The sequence below is a fragment of the Centruroides vittatus genome, unplaced genomic scaffold, assembly GCF_030686945.1.
Source record: "Centruroides vittatus isolate TY-2023 unplaced genomic scaffold, ASM3068694v2 contig_231, whole genome shotgun sequence".
Taxonomy (NCBI): Eukaryota; Metazoa; Arthropoda; class Arachnida; order Scorpiones; family Buthidae; genus Centruroides; species Centruroides vittatus.
Window position 1 is genome coordinate 112,207 of NW_027121445.1, and position 25,823 is coordinate 138,029.

At 30.6% G+C, this 25,823-nt stretch overlaps 3 protein-coding genes across 3 annotated transcripts; 2 read left to right on the forward strand and 1 right to left on the reverse strand.

Annotated features, from left to right (window-relative positions):
- Positions 1-2,246: 2,246 nt before the first annotated feature.
- On the reverse strand, positions 2,247-3,752 carry LOC136971078 (piggyBac transposable element-derived protein 4-like). Its single transcript, XM_067265548.1, has one exon. It carries the CDS (start codon positions 3,750-3,752, stop codon positions 2,247-2,249), a length of 1,506 nt encoding a protein of 501 aa, XP_067121649.1.
- Positions 3,753-8,311: 4,559 nt separating this feature from the next.
- On the forward strand, positions 8,312-9,106 carry LOC136971079 (uncharacterized protein F54H12.2-like). Its single transcript, XM_067265549.1, has one exon. It carries the CDS (start codon positions 8,312-8,314, stop codon positions 9,104-9,106), a length of 795 nt encoding a protein of 264 aa, XP_067121650.1.
- Positions 9,107-11,987: 2,881 nt separating this feature from the next.
- Positions 11,988-12,734, forward strand: LOC136971080 (uncharacterized). Its single transcript, XM_067265550.1, has one exon. The coding sequence runs from the start codon at positions 11,988-11,990 to the stop codon at positions 12,732-12,734; it is 747 nt and encodes a 248-aa protein (XP_067121651.1).
- Positions 12,735-25,823: the final 13,089 nt, after the last annotated feature.

Below are 25,823 nucleotides of genomic sequence, written 5' to 3' on the forward strand. Positions count from 1 at the left end.
ATTAGGATTTAAAACACAGAAATTTTCAGCAGGCGAATATGTAAGTGAATATCCACTTGAATTGTCTGCAGGAATTTCAGAAATTTTTATTTATTCAAATATTGTTGCTTCTCATCATGTGGGGGATATAACAGCTCCTCTTCTAAGAGTTATACCAGTTATGGGAGAAAAGACCGATCAAATAGTTAAAGTTTATCCCTCACCTTTATATTTTCCTTTGAAGAAAAATTATATTGATACTATTGAAATCGAGTTGAGAACTGCCGGTGGAAAAGAAATTGTCTTTTTTGGAGGAAAAACATTATTAGTTCTATCTTTTAAGCAGTTATAAATAGTGCTTAGTCTTATTTGTTAATATTAGTTCATGTTTGAAAGTACAAAATGAAGCTCGATCCTAAAGATTGTATAAATTATTACTGTAATCAAGCGGGAGGAACGATATACAGACCTGAGTTACGATTTCCTCTTACACGACAATTAGGAACAGGAAATTATTTTGCAGGACAGCAAATACAACGAGGATATGGATTTTTTGGAGATTTATTTCGTAAATCAATTCCTATTCTTAGTAAAGTAGGAAAATATCTAGGACGAAAAGCATTAAACTTTGCATCAAATGTTGGATCGGATGTAATTAGCGGGAAATCATTTAAAGAATCTACAAAATCACATTTAAAAGATATTGGTTCCGAAATAAAAGATGATGTAATTAAAAAAGTACAAGGTGGATCTGGTATAAAAAGAAAATAAATGAAAAGATTAATTCAGTCGCAGAATAAAAGGCGAAAACTAAAAGATATATTTACTGAGTGAGAAAATGGATCCACACTCTTGTCCATGCACCAAAAGTGAGTTGGATTTATTCAGTACAGTTTCAACTCAACTAGCTATTGACAATACATCAGAAGTTATAGTACATCCCGTCGCAACAATTTCGGATAGTCGAGCACCAATTGAATTTTATGTATCTGGTTCTGGTGAAAATTATATCGATCTACATTCAATTTATCTACATGTTCAAGCAAAAATTGTGAAGAAAAATGGAACAGATACCGCTGTAGATGAAAAAGTTGCTCCTGTCAATTATTTTTTAAATGAGTTTGTTTTCTCAATGCAGTGTTTTTCTAAACGACAAACAAGTAATTTCACAGGTTAATTATCCCTACAGAGCAATTTTAGAGGCCTTATTATTTTATTCAAAAGAAGCACAAGAAACCTTTTTAACGAGTGCATTATTTTTTAAAGATACTGCACAACATATGGATTCCATAGAAAATAATGAAGGAATGGCTAAAAGATTTAATATTGGTAAACAAAGTAGACTAATAGCCCCTTGGCTCCTTTAATTACTATTGAAGTAACTTTTTCGACAAAAAATTAAAAAATACCATTGAAAAATATTATTTATTTGAATTGAAAAAAGTTGTTTTTTCGAATTTTTATCAATTTGTAAAAATTGGTTCCTAAATGGCACCTTCTCCTATGGATAGCCAACTTTACAGGGGCCTCAGAGCCTGAAACGGTGGCTTCTTTGCATAATATTTCTGTCATGCTGGAAAGCTGCCATTCGTCGTTTATCTTTAAAAATAATTTAAAAATAAAAACATGACAAAACATAAAATGAAAATAAATTTATTGACAAAGACATGTTTTAAATCATTACAAATAATAAAAAGAATAAAAAATAATTACAAATAATAAAAAGAGTAAAAAATAATTATGAAATACAATATCATACTATCATACGTGAATGTACTCTGTATATTTACTGAATGTAGCAAACAATAATAAAATACATTATTATGAATTGGCTATGAATATACCAAACATAGAAAAAAATAATAAAATACAATATTATTTATATATTTGCTGTGATTATTTACCAAATACAAAAAATAACAATGCGATATAAAGTGATACATTTGCACAACTAAATAATATAAAAAAGTGAATAAAAGTCATAAAATTACGAATAAAAGTATATATCTTATTATTATTTACAATATCTACTAAATTATTTACAATGATAAAAATGAAAGCTTTCAAAAAATACTGTGATATTAGACGTAAGAAAATTTATGATATAAAAAAAAGTAAATTTTGTTTAAAATTTCTCCATGGTGTGGTATATCTCAAAACAGGGTGCTGGGCACAATGGCACATCACAAATTTTACAATAGTATCTGGTTTCTTTTCTTATTTTTTTCCCTGCACCGTCATGCTTTGTTTTACATACGGCACAGCGTCTAGCGGGAGATTTTTTTTTTGTCAGTCGCCGGAAGAAGGTTCGGGAAATGTCTTTCCGTCAGTCTAAGCAGACCTGGAGTTCTCGGACCTGAAGTTCTCGGACGACCATGTCTGATAACCCTCGTTTCGGTGTGATATTCTTGTATAATCTTTTCAACAATATTTATTCTAAATTCTAAATGATCCATACTGCCACCATTTTTTTTATACAATACAAACGAATTAAAAATACTAATATCTATTAAATGAAAAAAAACTTTTTTGTAAAATTTCTTCCCTCTTTTTCTTGCCACTGGATAATCTCGAAGATGCTGATCTAAAAGGTCAACACCTCCCATTGTGTCGTTATAGTCGACAACAACCTGTGGCTTTATAACTATTTTACCGGCATGTGTTGTTTTGCTGACCATGGCTGGATTGTGGACCGTAGAGAGTAAAGTGACGGCTCTTTTATCTTGCCACTTCATAATCATCACTTTACCTCTCTGCATCGCCACTGTTTCTCCCTTTTTCAATTTTTTATTTCGAATCTCAGCCGGGACCTGTTGTCTGTTCGTCCGCACAGTTCCATAGAAATCTGTTTGGCATGTAACTAGATAATCAGCTAAATGTGGGGAAGAATAAAAATTATCTGTTGTTAGACAATAGCCCTTGCCTAACAACGAGTCCGCTAATGATAAAACTATTTTAGAAGTAACTGGCATATCCTTATATTTATTGTTAAAAACTGTATTTTTTCCTGTATATATAATAAAGTTATATAAATATCCAGATGAGGACTCACATAACATGTAAAATTTCACACCGAAACGAGACCGTTTGAGAGGCATGTATTGTCTCCACGAAAGACGTCCTTTGAATAACATTAAACTCTCATCCACCACTATATCCCTTTCAGGGACGTAGAGACGCGAAAATTTTGAACATAAATTTTGAACTATTGGCCAAATTTTATTAAGTTTAGGGTTTGGATGAGTTCGCGGATTATAATTTTGATTATCTGTAAAATGCAAATTTTGTTTTATTGCCAAAAAACGATTTCTAGACATTAATCTTCGAAAACTTGGAGTGGAAAGTGTTTCGTTCGTGGTCCAATACATCCTCTCATCCGGTTTATGAATGATACCTTGTAATATTACTACACAAAAGAACATATACATTTCCTGTATTGATACAGTGTCCCACTGGCTCCTGGATGTCTGTGGCTTCGTAAGGGCGTATCTATTCGTTTCTGTTGTTATATGGTTTACCAGTTCGTTATCGAAAAATAATTTGAAATAATCTAACGGTTCTATCACTTCTGTTGTAGAAAACCGACATCCAGGAGTCCCAGTGAATGGAAACCGTGGAGGAGGCGTCGGATATCTTTGAGCATCCGCTTCGCACCAATTTCTAGCGGTGCTAGAGGTATCAGATCCAGAGCTACTGGAGTCGTCGATGCTTGGTACGTAGCTCTCTGATCCACTTTCAGAGAGTACCATGCATTCAACTTCACTATCAGACATTCTGCCAATGAGAAAAATTATCTAAAAACCCGTCTTACTCGTCTATGTTACGCGCTAAAAATTAGATATTATTCTCCGGAATAAATAGAATTATCATAAACTTACTTGATAAAATTAGCTGAATAACTATCAATAACTATCAATAACTTGCACAAAGATTTAATGGAATCTACAAATAAGAAAAATTATCTAAAAACCCGTCTTATTCGTCTATGTTACGCGCTAAAAATTAGATATTATTCTCCTGAAATAAATAGAACCTAAGTAGAATTATCATAAACTTACTGGATGAAACAGAACAATTTGCTGACAAATATATCCAAAAAAGGAAACAAAACTGCAAGCACAAAATTGAAACGCAACTTGACACAGCAAGATCAAGACTAAGAGTGAGATATTCTACAATTGTTCAAACGAAAAACAGAGTAATAAATTTCTTACTTTCAACTTACCGTACAATAAACATTTACAACAAGCAAAGTTTTATTACATGTTTCCCATCTGAGAATTGATTTTTTGAAACAAGTAACAAGAAACGGTAAGTACAAACGCTTCCAATACTGAAAGCGTTTTGTACTTACCGACTTACCGTACAATAAACATTTACAACGGGCAATGTTTTATTACATGTTTCCCACCTGAGAATTGATAATTACATGCAGGTAGTCAAAAGTTCTTTCTAAATGCTTTTATACGTGAATAAATTTATAGAATTATAAATAATATATTAGCGTGTGTGATTATTCACTGTAAAATATTTTGTATGTATACAAAAATTTATATATTTCAAGATTTTATAACTTAAAAAAATCTTTTTATGTAAAAATTCAACCAAACTGTTATATGTTACGTAGACAGGTATATTTTCTCAAAAAAAAAATCATGCAGCTTTCTAAACTGACGTAGAGATACAATATAGCTTATAGTTTACATCGCGACTGGTTTGGGGGGGGGCGGTTGAAGTTGTGAAAGTAGGTCAACACACATTTGTGCATCCATGGTGTATATTTGATTTTGTTTATGTTATTTATACTAATATAATAACAGAGCACTATAATAAGCGATTATTCCCTTATTATATGAACGACTATACATGTATCATTTTTTATGTATTACGGAAGTACCACAATAAACCGGAATTACTTTTTTTTTTAGAAAGACTTGTGGCTGGATGATTCTGAAAAAACGTTTATAAACGTAAAATAGTATGAATATACATATAAATTTAATAAACTCGGGTAAAAATAAATGAGAGTAATAATTTATGATTGTTTGCATATGTTTATAGCTGACAAAGTATCTCCGAGAAGGCACGGCTTTTTGCTTGAAAATTCCCACCCCACAAACCCGAATCGAAGCTTATTTGTCGAAGGATAGTCAATTAGCTATAATGTATCAATTACAGCTCAACAAGCATATGACCGACAGTTTGTTTTATCCAATAAACAAAAGAAGGTTGTTCTATAGATATAACATGGGAAGGAGGAGTATTGTACAAACTGTAATCAAGTCTGTAGCGATCTGAGCTTTGATTTGCTTGTTTGTATGTGTCTTTTGACTGACTCAACCAATAAATGTTTTGTCACCACCCCCGAACCATAAATATTTCGCGAAATACCGTCCTCTTCCATTGTAAAGCAATTAGAGGGTGAGGAGGCAGATTATTGGCTGATAAAATCGATAGTCAACTTCTTTTACACTGTAGTCGGTTACTTTCTGTCTATGTTGATATTAGATCGACGAATCATTGACCTGTGAAAACAGTGGAGCTCAAATTTCCACTAAGTACCATCCCTCTCAGGTGTAGCTGTACGCTATATATTTTTGTTGTAAATATAGATTTAAGTTTAGTTTAGTATCCTTCCTTTTTCTATTTTTTGTCTATCTTCTAGAACTTTCTTGCTTTGTCTTTCTGGTTCATTATCTCTTGGGTGGGATTACCAATTCCAAGAAAGGTGTACGTAAACAAAGGGTGAAGCAAGGCCCTGGGGCCGATGAACAAAGGGAAGAGACACTTTTGGTCGGAACTCTCAACGAGGACGGACGGAGAGAAGGAAGGCACGAGATAGCTAGCACGACAATCGGAGACCACTAGGTTTCGATAACAAAACTTGTACTCGAATTCCGATAAATAAGGGCGGAATTAGGGTAGCCACCCGATCGAATTTGAGACGATTGAAGGCTACGTTCACCCCAAGGAAGCTAGCGAAAGAAATTGAAAATAGTGCGACGGATAACACGAGGAGCAACATTCACCCCAAGAAAAGCATCAAACTAGTATCCCACCCAAGTCTTTGAAAAAAACAGGAAAGTTCCGGGTATTTCTACCTTTTTTCTTCTTCTTCTATTTTTCATCTTCTCTTCTTTCCTTAGTTATAATTAGCATAAGTATTAGTTTGTAAGTTTCGGCCCGCGTATAGTTGTCGCGCTCGTTGATCTTTTATTCGTTAGTATAGATTGTAACGTGTGTGTGTATAGTAGTTACTTGTAGTTGTTGGGATCCAAAGAACCTGTTTAGAGCGAAAATAAATTACTTTGTCACGTGAATAAAATCTAGTTATTTATTTCTACTATCGTGCTCGCTGGACCTTGTACTTGTCGCCCTAAACATTACACAGGCTACAGTCTTTGAAATATGTAAACAATCGTTATAAAATTGCTTGTTTCTATCGTTTATTAGCTCTAATTAGCTAATTTATTGTTCTTAGAGAGTATTTAGGTGAGTAAACATTATTTTAGAAATGTAAAGATATAAATTATTTGTGAAAGTAAACATTTCCCCTCGCTGTTACATAATATGAGAAAATATGTAAACAATTGCATGTAAAATTGCGTAGTATAGTCGATTATTGTAAAAATTGCCGAAATAATATAAAAATAATGTTTCTTATACATTATCACTAAGAAAACTTTTGTTGACTTCGACCCTCAGATGACTCATCCACTCCCCTCCTAGGAGAGTAATTAGAGTAGTAGTGTGAATAATGGCAATAACTTCTCACTTGCTGTAGCTAGCAGTTTGTTTTCTTTTCAAACGAAAGATATGTGTGACTAATAAATGCACGATATTTTAGCGAATTTATATAAATAAATAAATTGTTTTCTGTTTAGTTCGGAAATTTAAAATTTTATTATAATTTTAAATTCGTGAATAACAAAATACAAAACTACGGTAAACTGTAATATGACTTTGCTAGTAAATGAAAAAAACAGACTGAATGTAGCGCGAATTTGAAGCGAGATACAACACTTGAAACGACACTTGCATCTGTAAACATGCTTTTCCTGCAGAACATCATGTTTTTGATAGAAGAACGCAGAGTTTTTATGAAAATTCTGTATATGAATATTTTTCATTATCTTATTATCAGAGAAAGATTTTTATCTGTCCTACATTGCTTGAGCCACACTACCCCCTGGACTTTGTCATGAAGAGAGAAATAGTATATTGTAAACAATGAAATTTGACACCATAAGGCTATACAAGGGTGCAGTTCGTTTAGTACAAAAAAGAATTTTTACACAAGTACAGTACAAACAATTTCTTATATCACAATAATACTTATTTTATAATTATTAGTTTCTAGCTTTATATGCTGACATAAAAGCTTTACAAAAAACCCACGAAAAATCAGAATAATTTATATTACGCCATTTTATAAAATGAATTCCTATAAAGTTTTAGTATAAAACTTTATTTATTTTATTATCTATTATTTAGAAACTTATTATTTTTCATATAACACAAAACTGGCAAGGAGACACCTAGCACAGGCAGATACACAGCTGGATGACCTTGAGAACAGCTGATTGTAAACTTTTCGCGGGATGTTCCAAAACAACGCTTGAGGGGGTGTAAGTTTTCTACACACGTCAGAACTAGTTACTGTAAATACTCGAATGTATTTCGTTATTTTCTAATAATTTTTATACCAGTTTCTTCTTATCATTTATATTATATGTTGAGACTAATATCATTAACCTAACATTGTTTTTTTGTGTTTTACAGGAAAAACACCCACAAAAATAAAAAAACATTTTAATACACCAATTTATGAAATACATTTCTAAAAGATTTTAGCATAAAACTTTATTTCTTTTGTTAGGTATTATTTAGAAACGAATTATCTGTCACATAACAAAAAATCGCGACGGATCACGTGACACGCGCCGCAGTTCGGTGTACTATGCTTAATGTCCTTGAAAACAGCTGTTTGTCTAAGCTGGCGGGATATTCCCAAGTAACTTTCAGGGGAAGACTGGCTTTTAGCCAGATGTGCATCATTTACCGTGAATACTCAAATACATTACGAAATTTTCGATCATGAATACTCTTTCAATAGGTGGGGACCGAAAAAATGGTCCAAAATATAAACTTCTATTGGATGTATAATTTCAAAACTTGCTGAGGTCATAAACGACATCCAATAGAATGTATCAAAAGCCTTTCCTGACTTATCTCGTCTATAGGGAAAATAGAAACGATTTTTGAAAATTTGACGTGTATACACGTCAATGGGCTGTAGCATTAAGAAAACTCTTGACGTCTATAGACGTCAATGGGCGTTAAGGGGATAGATTTAGTCGGACGACTTCATATTGATTTATCACATCAACCTAAAGTGTTAATTAATAATGTTGATTTACGAATTAAATTAGAAAGATCAAAAGATAATTTTGCTTTAATGGCAAATAATGATAATTATGAAGTCATTATTAAAAATGCATCTCTAAAAATTAATAAAGTAGATGTTAGTTCATCAGTTCAAATTGGAATAGAAAAAGCATTGCAAACAGGTATTATAAAAATGCCATTCCGCAGAACAAATATTAAAGTTTTTACTTTAAGTAGTGGAATTCAGTCTACAAATATATCAAATGCTGTTATCGGCCAGTTACCTTATAGAATTACAATTGGTTTAGTTTCAAATTCGGCATTTAATGGAAATGTAAAATACAATCCTTTTAATTTTAAAAATTACAATTTAAATTATATATGTTTATTAAAAGACAATCAAATGATTCCCCCAAAACCATATACTCCTGATTATACAAATAAAATATATGCAAGAAATTTTATATCATTATTTGAAGATATAGGATGCATTAACCATCATAAATTTACAAATATATCTTACGACGATTATAAAGATGGCTATACTTTATATTGTTTCGATCTTACTCCCGATCATTCTGCATCAGAATCGCATATAAGTGTTAATCAACAAGGAAATATCTCAATCGAATTAAAATTTTCAACTGCAATATTAGAAACTGTGAATGTTATTTGTTTGCTGGAATATAATAATACTCTAGAAATTGATCACTCAAGAACTGTGTTTGTGGACTATTAATGAATACCATTACTTTATGGAGACTGGCTTCAAGTGATTCAAAAATAAAAAGGACTTTCGGAGATGTTTTTGCATCTGATGACTTACCCATTTGCATTGCTAATCGTAAATCATTTATAATTAATTTAGATGAAAAAAATAAGCCTGGAAGTCATTGGGTATCTGTATTCTTTACTGAAAAAACTTGTTTTTACTATGATAGCTATGGAATGAAACCGACAAAAACGAAAATTATAAAATTTATTAAAACAAAATTCTAAAAATTGTTGCTGGAATAATATAGTTCATCAGAGTTTATATTCAACAACTTGTGGATATTTCTGTTTGTATTTTCTATATAAAATGAATAGAAATCAATGTTTAAAAGAATTAAGTACAACGGACAAATTTTATAACGATGAATTTGTAAAAAAATTTTGTTAAAAATCATTTTTACTTAGCACATCCGAGTGCAATAATGTATAATCAATATTGTACTTCAATGAAAAATAATAAAATTATTTAAATATAAATTTTTGTAAATTATTTAATATAGATATATACCAAAAAATATACTTATAACTCATCTTGGTAGAAGTCATTTAAAATTATTGTAAATTATTTAATATAGATATATACAAAAAATATACTTACAACTTATCTTGGTAGAAGTTATTAAGTGCTGATTCTAGTGGCTGTATCTATACTTAAATTCAACAGAGAATATGCACAAAAATATACTTAGAACTCATCTTGGTAGAAATTATTAAGTGCTGATTCTAGTGCTGTATTTATACTTAAATTCAACAGGAGTGTGTTATTTTGAAGTACATTCTTAAAATATTAAAATAATTCAATAAATATAATGTTTATTTTAGAATGTGATTATGATTTTAACACAAAACAGAGTGTTGGTAAAAAAAGAGGACCCAAGCCTAAAAATATAGAAGAACAGGAGTTGAAAAAGCAAAAGTTTTCCTTTGACCAAAAGTTTGGGTTAGACCTAACTCTAGATAAAGATAAATCTTCAAAAATTACTCAGTTTAACATCAAAATATGTGAAAATCAATTCATGGAGGTGGTAGAATTCCATTCTAACACATATGTTTCGCTGACAAAAATGAAAGGGGACTATCCACCTAACAAATATAATATTAATATTAACGACTTTAAATTTTATAAAAAAGCCTTTGATGCAATGAACGAACATTTAGAGAATTGTGTAAATGTATAAAATATGTCTTTTATATTAAGGAAAAAAGCTTTTAGAGGTTATGCTAAAACTTATCGTGCTCTTATTTTAGAAAATTCTGATCCATCTGTCTTTTTTGAAAAAATAACATCTAGTATTTATAATATTTTAGCTAAGGATAATTTTGTTTGTAGAAGAAAATTTTTAATAAATTTAAAAACTAAATTTTTAAAATATAAAGAAGATGATATTATAGAGTATCAAGATGTTTATTTTTCTAGCCGTGTTGAGCATATTTTATCCTCGTATATGATTAATGAAAAATTAATGAATGCATTTGATACAATTTTAAACCATATTGATGAGTTTATAAAATATGGATCGGGGTGGATACTAAAAGAAATTATATTTATAGATGTTCATATAGGAATATACAAAAATGAAATTGGAGGATGTGGTAATATTATTCTTCCAAAACATATAGTTAATAAACATTGTGTGTTAAATATAAAATGTTCAGACAATCAATGTTTTTTATATTGTATAATTGCTAATATGTATCCAACAGTTAATACCAACAAAAATTCTATATATTTGTATAGGAAATATTTAAAATATTTAAATATAAATAGTTTAAAATTTTCCTGTAAATGTTAAAAATATTCCGATATTTGAAAAAAATAATTGTTTAAATATTAATGTATATGGATACGAAAACAAACTAATTTATCCGATTTATATAAGCAAATTTCATTTTGAAAAAGAAATAGATTTGTTATTATATAAATCTCATTATTTTTTAATTAGAAATTTTAATAGACTAATGTCAGACAAATTTTCACCAAGAAAATTTTGCAAAAGATGTTTAAATGGTTTTAAAAGAGAATGTACTTTAAATGACCATCTCAAATTTTGTTCTAATCATAAATATCAAAAAGTATCCATCCCGAAAGGAAAAGAAGCAATCACCAAATTTCATTCTCATGAAAAATCATTATTTCACCCAATCTGCATATTACTATAATACAACACCTTAATTTTGCTGAGAATTAGATATTTTAATCACAAACGCTTTCAACCTGATTAACAGGCCATCTTCAGGTCTAAAAAACGATAATGGAACAGAAACATTCCATGTATAGAATATAAATATTTAAATCAAATTTTTAGAGCAAAAATTTAAAAAATATACAATAGAGACAGAATAAAATATAAAATAAAAGTATACAAGAGAATAAATAAAAATAAACTAAAAAATATAATATACACAATAAATCTTCCCATAACTGATTCTAGCATGAGTTTTCAGTGAATTTTTTAATCATGTATTTTTTTACGCCGACGACAGGCTCTCAGCATCTCTCGCATTCAAACATCCTTCCCGTAGTCTACTCCTATATATTTCAATCTTCTCTGCTGTCATTGATAAAGTGGGGGAAGATACCGGTTTTATAATCGTTGCCTCGTCCCCTCTCTGGAATTCTTTGCGAGTTGGTAGTTAGAAGGTTGGAAAGAGAAGCTCTACGAAATTTTAAGGAAGATATCATACATTTCATCAGATATGTGGATGACGTTTTTATATTATGGAGAAACAGTGGCAGGATACATGAATTTTTGAATAAAATCAATAATAACAAAGATGGTCTTAGATTAAAGTTGGAGCAAAAAAGTTCCATGAGTGTGCACTTCTTAGACATTAATATAAAGTTCATGGGAGATCATTTGTCCACAAGCATATATGTTAAACCTACTCACACCCCGCTATATATACCAGCACAGTCCATGGATCCATATCGATATAAAATGGCTGCGTTTCAAACTTTGATAAGAAGAGCCTATTTGTATTGTGATAGAATCGGTGACAGAAATAAAGAAATTGAAAGAATATTGCAAGTAGCTCAGACCCTAGGCTACAAGAAAAGCACCATGGTAGGATTACTCAAAAAATATGAAAAGAACAATGAGAAACAAGGATTAAATACGGATCACAATAGACGCTTGAAGTTTACATATAACAGGAATTTGAGCAGTATTATGAAAGAAGTGGCTAATAAAAAACAAGCAAGAATGATTTTAAAAAGAGCCCCAAATTTATATAAGATATTGAGAAATGATAAGGATAGAATAAAGACAGAAGAGAAACCAGGGGTCTATAAAGTTCCTTATGAAAACATCCAGCTAGATGTTAAGAAAGACTACATCGGCGTCACCAACAGGAGCTTAGGGGTAAGGCTAAAGGAACATCGGTATAATGTAAAAAAAGGATCCAATACTACGGTTTTGTCACAAATGTCGCAAGTCCAAGGTTCGATAGTAAAATGGGACGAGGCAACGATTATAAAACCGGTATCTTCCCCCACTTTATCAATGACAGCAGAGAAGATTGAAATATATAGGAGTAGACTACGGGAAGGATGTTTGAATGCGAGAGATGCTGAGAGCCTGTCGTCGGCGTAAAAAAATACATGATTAAAAAATTCACTGAAAACTCATGCTAGAATCAGTTATGGGAAGATTTATTGTGTATATTATATTTTTTAGTTTATTTTTATTTATTCTCTTGTATACTTTTATTTTATATTTTATTCTGTCTCTATTGTATATTTTTTAAATTTTTGCTCTAAAAATTTGATTTAAATATTTATATTCTATACATGGAACGTTTCTGTTCCATTATCGTTTTTTAGACCTGAAGATGGCCTGTTAATCAGGTTGAAAGCGTTTGTGATTAAAATATCTAATTCTCAGCAAAATTAAGGTGTTGTATTATAGTGGTTTACTTGCTGAGCACTTTTACTGTTACAATCTGCATATTTGCAGATTTTGAATCAATTTTGGAAAAGGTTTCTTCTAATGAAATAGATCCTAAAGAAAGTTTTACTAAAATCGTTGAAATTCATAAACCTATATGTTATTCGATTATAATTATTGAAAACGAGGATAAAATAATATATGCTAATTTTTATTGTGGTGATAATGCTGTTAATAATTTTTTAATTGATATTCAAAACCAGTTGAATAATTTGTTAAGTAAAATAAGTCATAATGTTGAAATTAATTTAAATACTGTTACTAATAATTCAAGATATTTATGTCATATTTGTAATGAAAAATTTGATGATGATGATATCCGTGTAATGGACCACGATCACCAAACAGGTTGTTTTCGGGGGTGGGCTCATAATAAATGCAATTTAAATTATAGACTAAAAACGTTTATCCCAATTATATTGCACAATTTTTCAGGTTATGATTCGCATTTAATTTTTAAAAATATACCTTCTAAATTATTTTCAAAAATTAGAATTATTCCAATAAATTCAGAAAAATTTACAACATTTTCATTAGATTATTTTAAATTTATTGACAGTTATCAGTTTTTAAATTCTTCTCTCTCTGTTTTAACTGATAATTTAAAAAATGCGAATTATAATTTTCCAATTTTTAATCATTTTTTTCGTCATTACAAATATAGAGAATTATTAAAAAGAAAGGGAATTTTTCCATATTCCTATTTTAAAAATGAACAAATATTAGATGAAATACAGCTACCACCAAAAAAATGTTTTTATAACGAATTATCAGGAGAAAATATTACAGATGATGATTATAATCATGCACAATTAGTTTGGAAAAAATTTCGCTGTGAAACTTTCAAGAACTATCTAAAATTATATCAATATGTCGATACCATATTATTAGCAGATATATTCCAAAATTTTAGAAAATTAAGTTTAACATATTATAATTTTGATCCTGTATATTTTATAACAACACCTGATTTAACATGGAATTGTGGTTTAAAAATGACAAAAATTGAATTAGAATTATTTAATGATCTTGATATGTATTTATTTATTGAAATGGAATGAGGGGGTGAGTAAGTTTAGCGGGGAAAAGATTTGCGCAAGCTAATAATCCATTAATACCGAAACATATGATAAAAATCAACCTCATAATTATATTCTGTCGATAGATGCAAATAATCTTTATGGGTTTGTAATGAGTGCATACTTACCTGTACTTAATAGACATAATCTTATTCTAAAATTATTAATTGGTATCCCGTTCCAATTATTAATAACCCATTTGTTATTCCAAAATTATTAATGAATATCCTGTTGTTAAAAAATACTGTCTAAAAATATTAATTCACATCCGTGTTATAAATAAATAATTTTAGATGGCTGCACAAAGATGAAATAGATGCTTTAGACATAGCTAATATATCTGATGAAAATAGCATAGGATATATCTTAGAATTTGATTTAAAATATCCTGAATATATTCATGATAGACACGATAATTTGCCGCTAGCTGTTGAACACACTGCCATTCCGTATGATTTATTATCTAATTATCAAAAAACAGTACTAGATAAATTAAATTTAAAATATACTAATAGTAAAAAATTAATTTCTACTCTTTTTGATAAAACAAACTATGTGGTTCATTATAGAAATTTAAAATTTTATCTAGAAGAGGGCCTGATAGTAACTAAAATTCATAGAGTATTGGCATTTTGTCAAAGTGCATGGCTTAAAAAATATATATATTTTAATAATAAAAAAAGACAAGAATCAACTAATGATTTTGACAAATCATTTTTTAAATTAATGAATAATAGTTTTTTTGGCAAAACATGTCAAAATGTAAGAAAGCGTATTAACTTAAAAGCAGCTACAACATTAAATCAATATCGTCGCTATCTATCTAAACCATGTGTAGAACAATTTCAAATTATAAATGATAATCTCACAATTTTTAAAATGAAGAAACCTAATTTATGCTTAGACAAACCTATTTATATAGGTTTTTGTGTATTAGAATTAAGCAAATTACATATGTATGAAACATTTTATAAAGTATTTAAAAACAGATATGGTGAAAACGTACATTTATTATATACTGACACAGATTCATTAACACTTAAAATTTATACAAATGATATTTATGAGGATTTTAAATCATTCCCTGATATTTTTGATTTTAGTAACTATCCTAAAACTCACAAATTATATAATGAAATGAACAAAAATAAATTAGGATATTTTAAAGATGAAACACTTTCAAAACCAATAATTGAATTTTGTTCTTTAAAACCAAAGATGTATTCTTATATTTTTGATAAACAAAATAAAAAAACTGCTAAAGGTATTAAAAAATCTGTTATAAAAACATTTAATCACGATAAATATAAAGAAGTTTTATTCAACACAGAGCTATTAAGACATCAGCAATATGGAATTAAAAGCAAAAATCATGTAGTAACAACGTACCTGCAGAACAAAATTTCGCTTTCTCCATTTTATGATAAAAAATTCATTCTAGATAATGGAATAGATGTGGTATCATTCGGTCATTACAGCTTCTACTCTTAATTCTTACAGATTTTTTGATATCATCATCATCTTTGCAATACAGATTTTTAATAGTAAGCAAACGAAAACATACTTATGTAATACGTAGTGTTTGTAATAAAAGTTATCTGTGTTTAAAGCAGCATCATTAAAACTGTCTAAGAATAAAACACATGAATGTAAATTTTTTGTAATAAAATGATAAAATAACATTACCAATATATGACAAATATTTTACAAGATGTGACTGTATGAAATGTAATAAATAATTTTGTATCTGTTAATATATGTACTCAATTTGAATGATAATGTATTCATTTAATATGTATTCCATTTGAATAATAATGTTATTAATATGAATACTGTATCGTATTATGTAATTAATTAAATAAATATTTCCTAACAAAAAACAATTTTGTTTCTTTATAGACAATACTCAACTGCTAATTGATTGGGGGGATTCTTCGTTTTCGCCATTAGAAGAAAATAATATTCGTCATTTAAGAAATTATATTGACTGGGATATCATCAGTCAACGAAACGATTTATCTCTCACATTCATTTCTGAATTCGCTGATAAGTTAAATTGGGAAATCCTATGGAAAAACTATATATTCTCTACTTCATTTATTGAAAAACATATTAAATATGCAAAATGGGATTTAATTTGCGAATATCAGGTGTTAGACGAATCATTCTTAACCAGCTTTTCACAATATCTTGATTGGAATAAAGTTGCCGAATTTCAAATTCTTTCAGATAATTTTATTAGGCGATACATACATAAGTTTGATATAAAAAAAATTTTAAAATACTAACGATTAAAAACTATGACTTTACGCGTATTAAAAGATTATCTAAACTGGAATTATGTTTCTCGTTACCAAATACTTGACCAGCAATTTATAGACGACTTCCAAAATGAACTTTCTTGGTATTACATCTTAAAATATCAAAAAATAGACCGGGAATATATTGTCAACAATTACCAAAATTTATTACTCCACTTACTTGCAGAAATGTGTCATGTTTTAGATAAAGTAAATGAAAAAACTGGAAAAGCTTAAATAAAATAAAAAAAATTTCAAAAATAGTTTTGGTGTTATATTATTTCATACAATTGTCATGTTTTAATTTTCTCAGATATTAAAACATTTAATAATTAATACAGAAACTTTGTTTTAAAGTTAAAATAGAATTAATTTAATTCAAATTTGTAATTAGAAAATTAATTTTGTGATCAAAGCTTCCCAAACCAGTACTACTGATGTGACACAACACTTGTACAAAACTATAAAATGAAAATAAGCTAATTAGTACTTATAAGTTTGTATTTTTTTATTAAGCCATGCACTTTTAAAGGTATATTTCCATTTTAAAGTACTTTCGAAAATATTTTCAAAAATTCAAACGAAATAATAAAAATAACTTTTAGAGTCAAACTAAAATTAAAAATGAACTTATTCGTGCTTTTTAGCGTAACATATAAAATATTTCATCTTTTATTTATTTTTACAGGGTGTACTGTGGTGGAATTTCGAATTACACAAAATCATGTGGCACTTATTTATTGTACATAAATCAGTTCGACCTAGGACAAACTAGTTTGGCCTGAAATCGCGTTTGGCAGATAACACATATATAGAATATAAGGAAATATAACAATTTCCTTATATTATGTATAAATAACATGGGCAGGTTGCTTATTCTCGAAACTATTAATGATAAATGATATTAATTAATGATTCTAAGAACGATCAATCTAAAGAACATGAGTATTTTTGATTAAAGTGGGACTGTAACCAAAAATGCTCATTCTTTGGATTGTATAAACGTAGTACCTAAAAACTAAACGATTTGTTTTAGTCTTTTATCTATTAGATCGGACAGACACATACAAACAAATGGCTGAGTGATCAAACAAATCCATTTGTAAGGGAAATGATTTATTACAAAAAGCTAAATTGATGTAAGAATTGCCGCGTGTAGGAAAAAGTGCTTTGGGAAATAAAATAATAATAAATTTCATTGAGGAAACAAGCTTCAGTTAAATCTAAACCACAAAAGTTAGGAGCCACAGAAGTCCAACAAACGTTGGAAAGGTTTAAATCTCCACATAGGATAACCTCTGGTTATACCCAGGCTTAATAGAAAACAGAAAATGATGAAGAGTTTGGAATAAATTCGGTTTTTTAGGATGTGGCGAATAAAATTCTATCGTCTTATTGATGATACGATGTTCAACCGCGGAAAATCGGATGGACCAGAGTTTCTCAACGTGTGATTTCCGTGATGATGGAACAAGTGTTCTTAAGGCAGACTTAGGTTACGACTTTGTTTAATGATCACTTACTTTTAATAGTTTACTTCCCATTTAATTACGTTTCTATACGTATTCAAAATATTATGGCAGACAATTAACGTAATACTTATTACCTACGAAATGAAGGGGGCACAGACGATCCTTATAAGATTCATCAATTGGTTTAAGGGATTCGCAGAATGAATTACTTTGGAAATCTATGATCTACATTTTGAAAAGGCAATTCCAAGCAAAAGTAACGTAAAATTAGACCACGAAAGTTTAGTTACTTTATGTTTTGAATATTTCTTTAAGATTCTGATTGAAGGAAAAACATGCTAATGGACATCACTAAATGAAATATTGCCAAGAAATAGCAGTAAAATAACGTTTAATAAATTAATCGAATAATTAATATTAGTTAATAAACTTTTACGTTTATTAATAAATTTATATTAAAATATGTCATCTATTATTAAATGTTTTTAAATGACATGATTCGATTGTAACTAGAATTTCTACTAATCGTGGTGTAATTACTTTCATTTCATATTGATATCAATCAGATGGTGTTTTCTAGTATCGGCTAATTTGATAGTGTTTATAATAATCAGCACCCACGTTTATGCTCCTCGAAAGTGAACACCACGAATAAATGCGCACAGCTACAAGCGTGTTGCAGGACTGGTAGAGGTGATATAGGTAAACAAATGATTAAAAGAACAAACAAGCAGGAAGTTCAATTAATAGACATAAAAGCTGACGTATTTGTATACATGTATCTTAATAGATTAATCACTTTGTAACTTATAGTTAACTCAGAAAGCCTTCTCCATGGTTTCAAATGATTCGCTGAATCAAAATGCAGCTCTATAGTCCACAAAAAAGTACATCCTTCTCTTCGTTTTTTAACCAACCTCTCTCTTAACAAGTTCCACAGAAGAAATATGTAGTCCGCTGTAGAATATCCATTGCGGAAACCCGCTTGCATCTCTGGCAAAATTTTCTCACTCTCTGTCCAAAATACCAACGTATTGCACAGAATCATAGAGAACATCTTACTGACAGTATTCCTCTATAATTACTTTTATTATGTATATCTTCTGATATAAAAATAGGAAATATTGGTGCTATTATCTATCTGTCCAAATAAATTCCAAATACTAAAACTTCATTGAAAAAGTTTAACAATTTCTGCCACAGTTACTCACCTGTCATCTTCCAACATTCCATCGGAATGCCACCCGGGCCAGCTGCTTTAGCAGATCTTCCCTCACTTAAAACAAGTGCTAATTCTTCAAGAGAGATATTCATATCTAAATATCTTACAGATTCTTCGGAATCTTTTTACTGTAATAAAGGAGTTCGGCACGGAGCCCATTGAGTCCATTACTGTTTTTATTATATACTGGTGATTTGGTAACGAAGGCTGAATGAAATTCAAAATTGTATTGGTTTATGGATAGAAAACAATAGATATATTAAGGTTTTCTGTATGCTGATGATATAGTAACAGTGGCTGATATCACGGTAGAATTACAGTTGGCAATTGACGGTTTGCTCATTTTTTCAAATCATATGGACTTGCAAATTAATATAAAAATAAACTAAGATAGTGGTCTTTCAAAATGGAAATAGAAGATCAAGTAAATTTAAATGTTTTTTGGATAAATAAGAAATTGAAACAGTTGAAAATATAAGTATTTGGGTATTTAGTTTAAATAAAACCTTAATATGAATGACCACTTTGAGATTACTGCGAGAAAAGCCAAAGGTGCTTCGGTGAAGTTATGCAAAATACTGTATTTAATATCTCAGTGTTCTCCTCATGTTCCCTACAATTCACATTATTTAATTCAACGGTTAAATATGTTTTCTCTTATGGAGCTCAGGTTTGGGGTCTGGGAAATGTCAATATTTTTGAGCTAATTCATAGAGATTTTTTGAAGAAAATGCTGGGATTGAGATTTCATGCATGGAATGTTGCTGTTTTATGCGAAATCATACGGGTACCGCTAAAAATATCTTTTATACAAGCTGTTTTAAAATATTACGTAAGAATACTGTAATTACCTGCAGTTAGGCTACCTAGAATTAGTATGGTAAGAATGTGGACGAACGCGCAAAGCAGCTCGTGATGGTTGGACTTTAAAAATTGGTTGAAGCAGCTTGGATTCGTGAGATGGTTAGCGGGAAACAGACTGACGGATGGAAAAAGCGAATTCTGACCACAGTACTGAGATGCGTAGAATTAGAATTACAGGAGATGAGGAAAGTGTTACACAATTCTGGATTAAGATATTACAGTATTGTAAAACCCAATTTTGACATGACAGGTTATCTAAAGGATAATAGATACTATATTGTAGTGAAGAAACAAGTAGCGAGACTTAGGCTAAATTGTGTTATATCAAGGAGAGACGTTCCTGTGTGTGCAATCTGTAATCAACCATGTAGGTATAGTGAATGGTGTTTTTATATGTTTCGTGACTGTGGAAATGTACGGCGGGTACGTAAGAATGTTGTACGATAACCCAAACTCAAACTGTTGTAATTTGTTTAAATTTAATAAGAGGTTAATGAAACTAAATGGTTTGAGTAAGAGAATTCTCTGTTTTTTCACCCCTTTGATGTATTTAATTATTGTCAAATAAAGTATTCATTCATTCATTTAGAACAAACAAAAAAATTCAACAGACACCTGTTTATTCAAATGAGAATGTAGTTCACACAGGCAGCTATACTGGCCACTACATGGCAAAGAATACTCTCAAGTCAGTAATGTTTGCCCGAGGTATCCCTTGCCACCTGCATTTACTGCGGCGCGCACGACGTCTATGGTATGTGGCGGTAATACTCGGGGCAGGTCATGTAGTATAAGGGGCCACAAGTGTTCGAAAAGTGAGAGATTAGCCGAGTCTGCCGTCCAGGGGAGGATGAAAATTCTGTTTGGGAGAGTTCACCGTGCGATGTGAGTCGGGTTTTGTCTTGCTGGAATACCCAGGTCGGGTGCAGCCTGCACCAGTGGCCCTGCAATTCTTGTGAGTGACGTACTGGTCTGCTGTCGGAGTACCGGAAATGTGCACGGGGCTGTCATCTAATCGAACACGATGCTTCCCCAAACCATGACGCCAAGTGTGGGGCCGGTGTGACGCTCGGCCAAACGAGGTGGTACGTAACGTTCTACGGGATACCGCCACATCAGACCACGCCATAATTCCTTTGTACACAGAAAGAAGATTAATCGTCACCTCAACTGGACCACCGATGGCATCGGGTATTGTCCATTTGAGATGGCGATGACGCGACGCTAAGCATACAGACGAGTGTCGTGCAGTTAATGGTACCACCGTTGTTAGTTGCCGTGCGAACAGCAACTTCATGTAATATGTTGCAAATGGTTTGAACGGAGAAATATGTTTGATAGCGACAGGCGGCACCGAAATTCACATATAAATAAATTATTTATACATGGTGTTTCAAACATAACTGGCAAAACTCCCAGAAATTAATCCCTCACATATAGAGAAGAAAAAATATATAACGACATGGGCATGGAACTACTTAGTTTCGACGTTGAAACACTATTTACTGAGGTTTTACTGTACCTAAATGCAAATCGGAATGATGTTTCTTCATACAAACAAATAAATTTCTCTTTTAATGCTAACAGTTAATGCTAAGTGTGTTACCTTAGTGAACTCCAAAATGAAGTATTTCCAGACTGAATTTGTTATAATTTAGTTTTCTTCTGTACTTATGAAGAATTCACGCTTGAACTCTTCCTTCTTGCTTTTGTAACATCTATATTTAAATTTAAGTGAAATTAATGTTCGCTATCAATAGTAACTGAATGTTTAGAATTTTTCACTTAAGATAACTTAATATTTAAAACCCACCCAATAATTAAATTGTGTTTTATTTTATTATAAACAGAGATCAAGCAAAATACATACATTTCAATTAAATACTTCACATTTAATCAAAATACAGTAGAGAGTCGGTAATCGGAATCAATTAGGGACTAAAGTGGTTCAGATTAGTCATTTTGTTCCGATTACCAATTATATACGAAAAAATATATTAACCTGTCCGATGTTCAAATTTTTCTCCGTTGCATGTCGCTTCGTGTTGAATTTTTCTCCATTGCGTGTCGCTTCGTGTTGAATTTTCGTCGATTTTAAGCCTAACGAAAATTTTTATAATAATAATCGAGGCTATCGTATCGTTAAAAATTATTTCTGCATTTTGTACAAACAAAATAAATATATTGAAGAATATAAAAACATGAAAATTATACTTTAGAAGTAAATTTAGTATCAAAAACGTTCGATTCAGCACAACACAGTCCGACTGAAAATCGTGCCGATTACCGGCGATTCCGATTACCGGCGTTCCGATTAACGACTCTCTACTGTACATGTACTATGTTGAAGTTTACATTTTTTATCAGTGTAAACGTACATAAATGAGTTGGGTTGGCGGGATACGGTAACACAAGAAGTTCGCGTGGATATTCAACGGAAATCTTGGTTTATATTTGGGTATTAAACACGTAAAGTAACTCTGGAAAACTGCACACAGCTAGCTTGTTGGTCAGACCCGAATCCACTACAAACTACGAAGGTTCAGTGTTTTTATTCACTCTACATGAAGGCCTTGCATAAACAATATACAATTGCAGTTGTGTATTTAACATCACACATTACATACGCACATATATGATTAATTACGAGCATTCTTAATTAAACATATAACATACGCTTTAATAAAGTATTCTATTACTCATCATCAACAGCAGAAGCAGATGTTCGTTTTTATGACAAATGCGTTTGTCTGACATTTTGAACGTGACTCGATAATCAAAATTATAATTTGCTATACAGAAATATTGTCTAGCATATACTGTACTGCAGATGTAACCTTTGACTGATTAAAATATTGCACGTATATTCACATATTGTACCGTCAGTTATATCATTACCACATTCTTTCAATTGTCGTAATAATTGGTTCCATTAAAACTTGTAATTTCTTCGCATGCTCCTCTTTGGTAGGACACATCTCTCAACTTTAACAAACCAGAGAATACAGAATGCAAGGATTTCGCCAACTGTAAAAAGTGTAAATAAGTAAATACGTAATTGAAATATTAAAAACTCCAAGGAGTGAGTACAATTGATATTTAACATATGAAATGTGTGGAAAACCTCACCCTAATTGGAAATCTCTTCGTGATGACAATATATCCACCTATTGACAGTCTCAATCCCACTCTTGCAAATCTCTTCATAAAATTTAGAATCTGTAAATAATATTTGACAAATGATAATTTGTGAGTTGCTAAGCATTGTATTAATTTTGGTTTTATTAGCTGATGATTAAATTAACTTTGTAGCTAGAATATACAATTGAGTACATATCATCTATATCGTAGAAAAGAATATTCAGTCGTATTTACTGCAGTTGGCTTTCTGTAAATACTCGCACGTACTATTAGTAAAACTTTTCTTAAACAAGGGTAAGTTCAAACGTTTCCTTTGGAAAAAAACTTTTGAATTTTAATTAAAGTATTGTCGTGACAAGGTCAATTCAGAATTTTTAATAATTAAAATACAAAGTCTTCCATTCCGACGCTTCTTGACAAGTAAGCAGTCTGATGTGTTTTTTATTTCATTGTTTTATTACTTCTTAATTGGTTTGACGAATTCACGGCAACGCTTGCGGAATCTGCCATGAGATTGTTGACACCTGAAAGGACTTTTATAAGAAACTAGAATGTCCTTAAGTGTTAGAAACATTTTTCGTACGTGGGTTTTTAAAGTATTGTTCTTTTGTAAACATTGAAAAAGTCTTTTTTCAATTGCTAACGACAAGTTTGAACTCATAACTAAGCTTGACTCAAAAGAAATCTTTACGCAAAGCATATATACACAACACATGGATAACTTAATTAGAAACTGGTTGCATGTTTGCCAGCTCTGCATGTAGGAGTTGTATAAAGGAGTGATTCCGTAGAAGTACGTGATAAAATAAATAATTTCAATTAATTTACTTTGCTTTAGCTTTGTCTTTTTTTAAAATTTTGCATTAGCTTATAAATACGAAAGAATAAATGTTGTGTTTTATACGATATTAAACCGTTATACGAAGTTAAACAACGAGTTAGAGGAGCTTAATATGGCATATCAAGTTTTGACTATTATTTTGAGCAATTGGAATTTTTTAAAGAAATATCTAACATCTGAAGTAAAAGTATTTGCGCAGTCACTTCTTTCAATTTCAGTCAGACGCCATAACAAATACATGAAATAAGTTTTACATAAATTTTACAATAATTTGGGTTATTTCACTCTTATGTAAATTACATGTTCTGGCACCTCCACTAGATATCGACTTATACGGAGATTAATACAGCACTCTTCGATAATAGCCTGTAAGTAAAGGCTTCTAAAATTTTGTTAATTCTTCATTAGAATTAATTTCGTAATATTCTGAAAACATACAATTATTCGAAACCAGACAAAAGTTTTTACTAAATATTCAATTCAAACAAAAAAATATGTTTACATAATATACCTTTAGCTTAAATTTAAGAGATTCATTACTAACAGCGATATGTCGAATATCTTGAAAGGTATTTTCTATCTAAAAAATAAAAATAATTATTATTTTAAATAATAATAAATTACAGTATATAAATCTATTTTTTTGCTTACCATAAATGCCATGCAGCAGACAATTGCTCCATACAAGATAAAAGTTATACTCAACACTACAGCGAAAGATAATGCTATAGATCTGATTACTTCATTCGTTTCCAGAAACAGATAGGTGTAATAGAAAAAACTCGTTGCAAATATGACCCAGACGTACACTGTAACGACGAGGTAATGAACTTTATTATTAATTTGAGCTACAAATCTCCACAATTCTTCGTAATGTAGCATGAACTGTTCCACTTTCCATCGAAGATTCAAATCGTTATCTCGAATTAATGTTAGTTCTGCAGACAATTGGTCGAACTCTTTTATCGAAATTAAGCTACACATGATCCCGATCGAAAAGATATAAAGAATTTCTCCAAAAACGACGTTAGAGCCCAAACTAAACTGCCAAAGACAGAAGAACTCCTCGCCTTCGAAACTTTTGTTGTTTTGCCAAATAGGAAATAGATACATGCTGAATATTGCTACACAACACTGAGATGTTACGGCCAATACGGACATTAGCAGAGACGTTTTGTTAATTGTTTCGTACGCTTTTTTACTTTGAAAAAATTGATACCTTAGTTTGATGTTAAGAAATAGCTTGTTCTTTTTACTGAACGTAAATATCGAAGCAGCGGAGAATAATAAAGATGCATATACCAATTTGGATAATGTAATTTCACTCTTTGCTAAAGAATACGGACCGGAGCAAAAAGCAAATGTATTTAGCACTGGAATTACTTGCCATAATTTAACTATGAAATGTAGCCATATAAAAAATTCCATAATTCGGAAATGGTACTTTATCAACGACTTCTGCACGTGCGTTGGAAGTTTCTTGGGCTCACAATTACAACCGATGTGAAACTCGAATCCATAAATTAAGACAAGATTTGAAAAAGGCTTCATTAAACAATTCAAACAAATACCTTTTGGTTGTCGAAACGACATCTTCACTGATTTAGATTAGAGATTGTTTTTCTGTGATCAGCAATTAATGAAATTCTCTTAAAAATTTCTGCTCATAACGTACAGTTAGAAGAAACTGCGAAATTACGCCACAAGTTTTATATAAAGTTTACAGATTTTTGCCAAACGGTGCTTTTTCAACTACTCCAGTCACTTGAGATGTTATTCAGCTGCTTAACACCGAATTGTTTTAAAGAATTTCGGT

Coding starts and splice junctions, on each gene's coding strand:
- LOC136971078 (XM_067265548.1), bottom strand. CDS start 3,752: ATGTCTGATAGTGAAGTTGAATGCATGGTACTCTCTGAAAGTGGATCA.
- LOC136971079 (XM_067265549.1), top strand. CDS start 8,312: ATGGGCGTTAAGGGGATAGATTTAGTCGGACGACTTCATATTGATTTA.
- LOC136971080 (XM_067265550.1), top strand. CDS start 11,988: ATGGGAGATCATTTGTCCACAAGCATATATGTTAAACCTACTCACACC.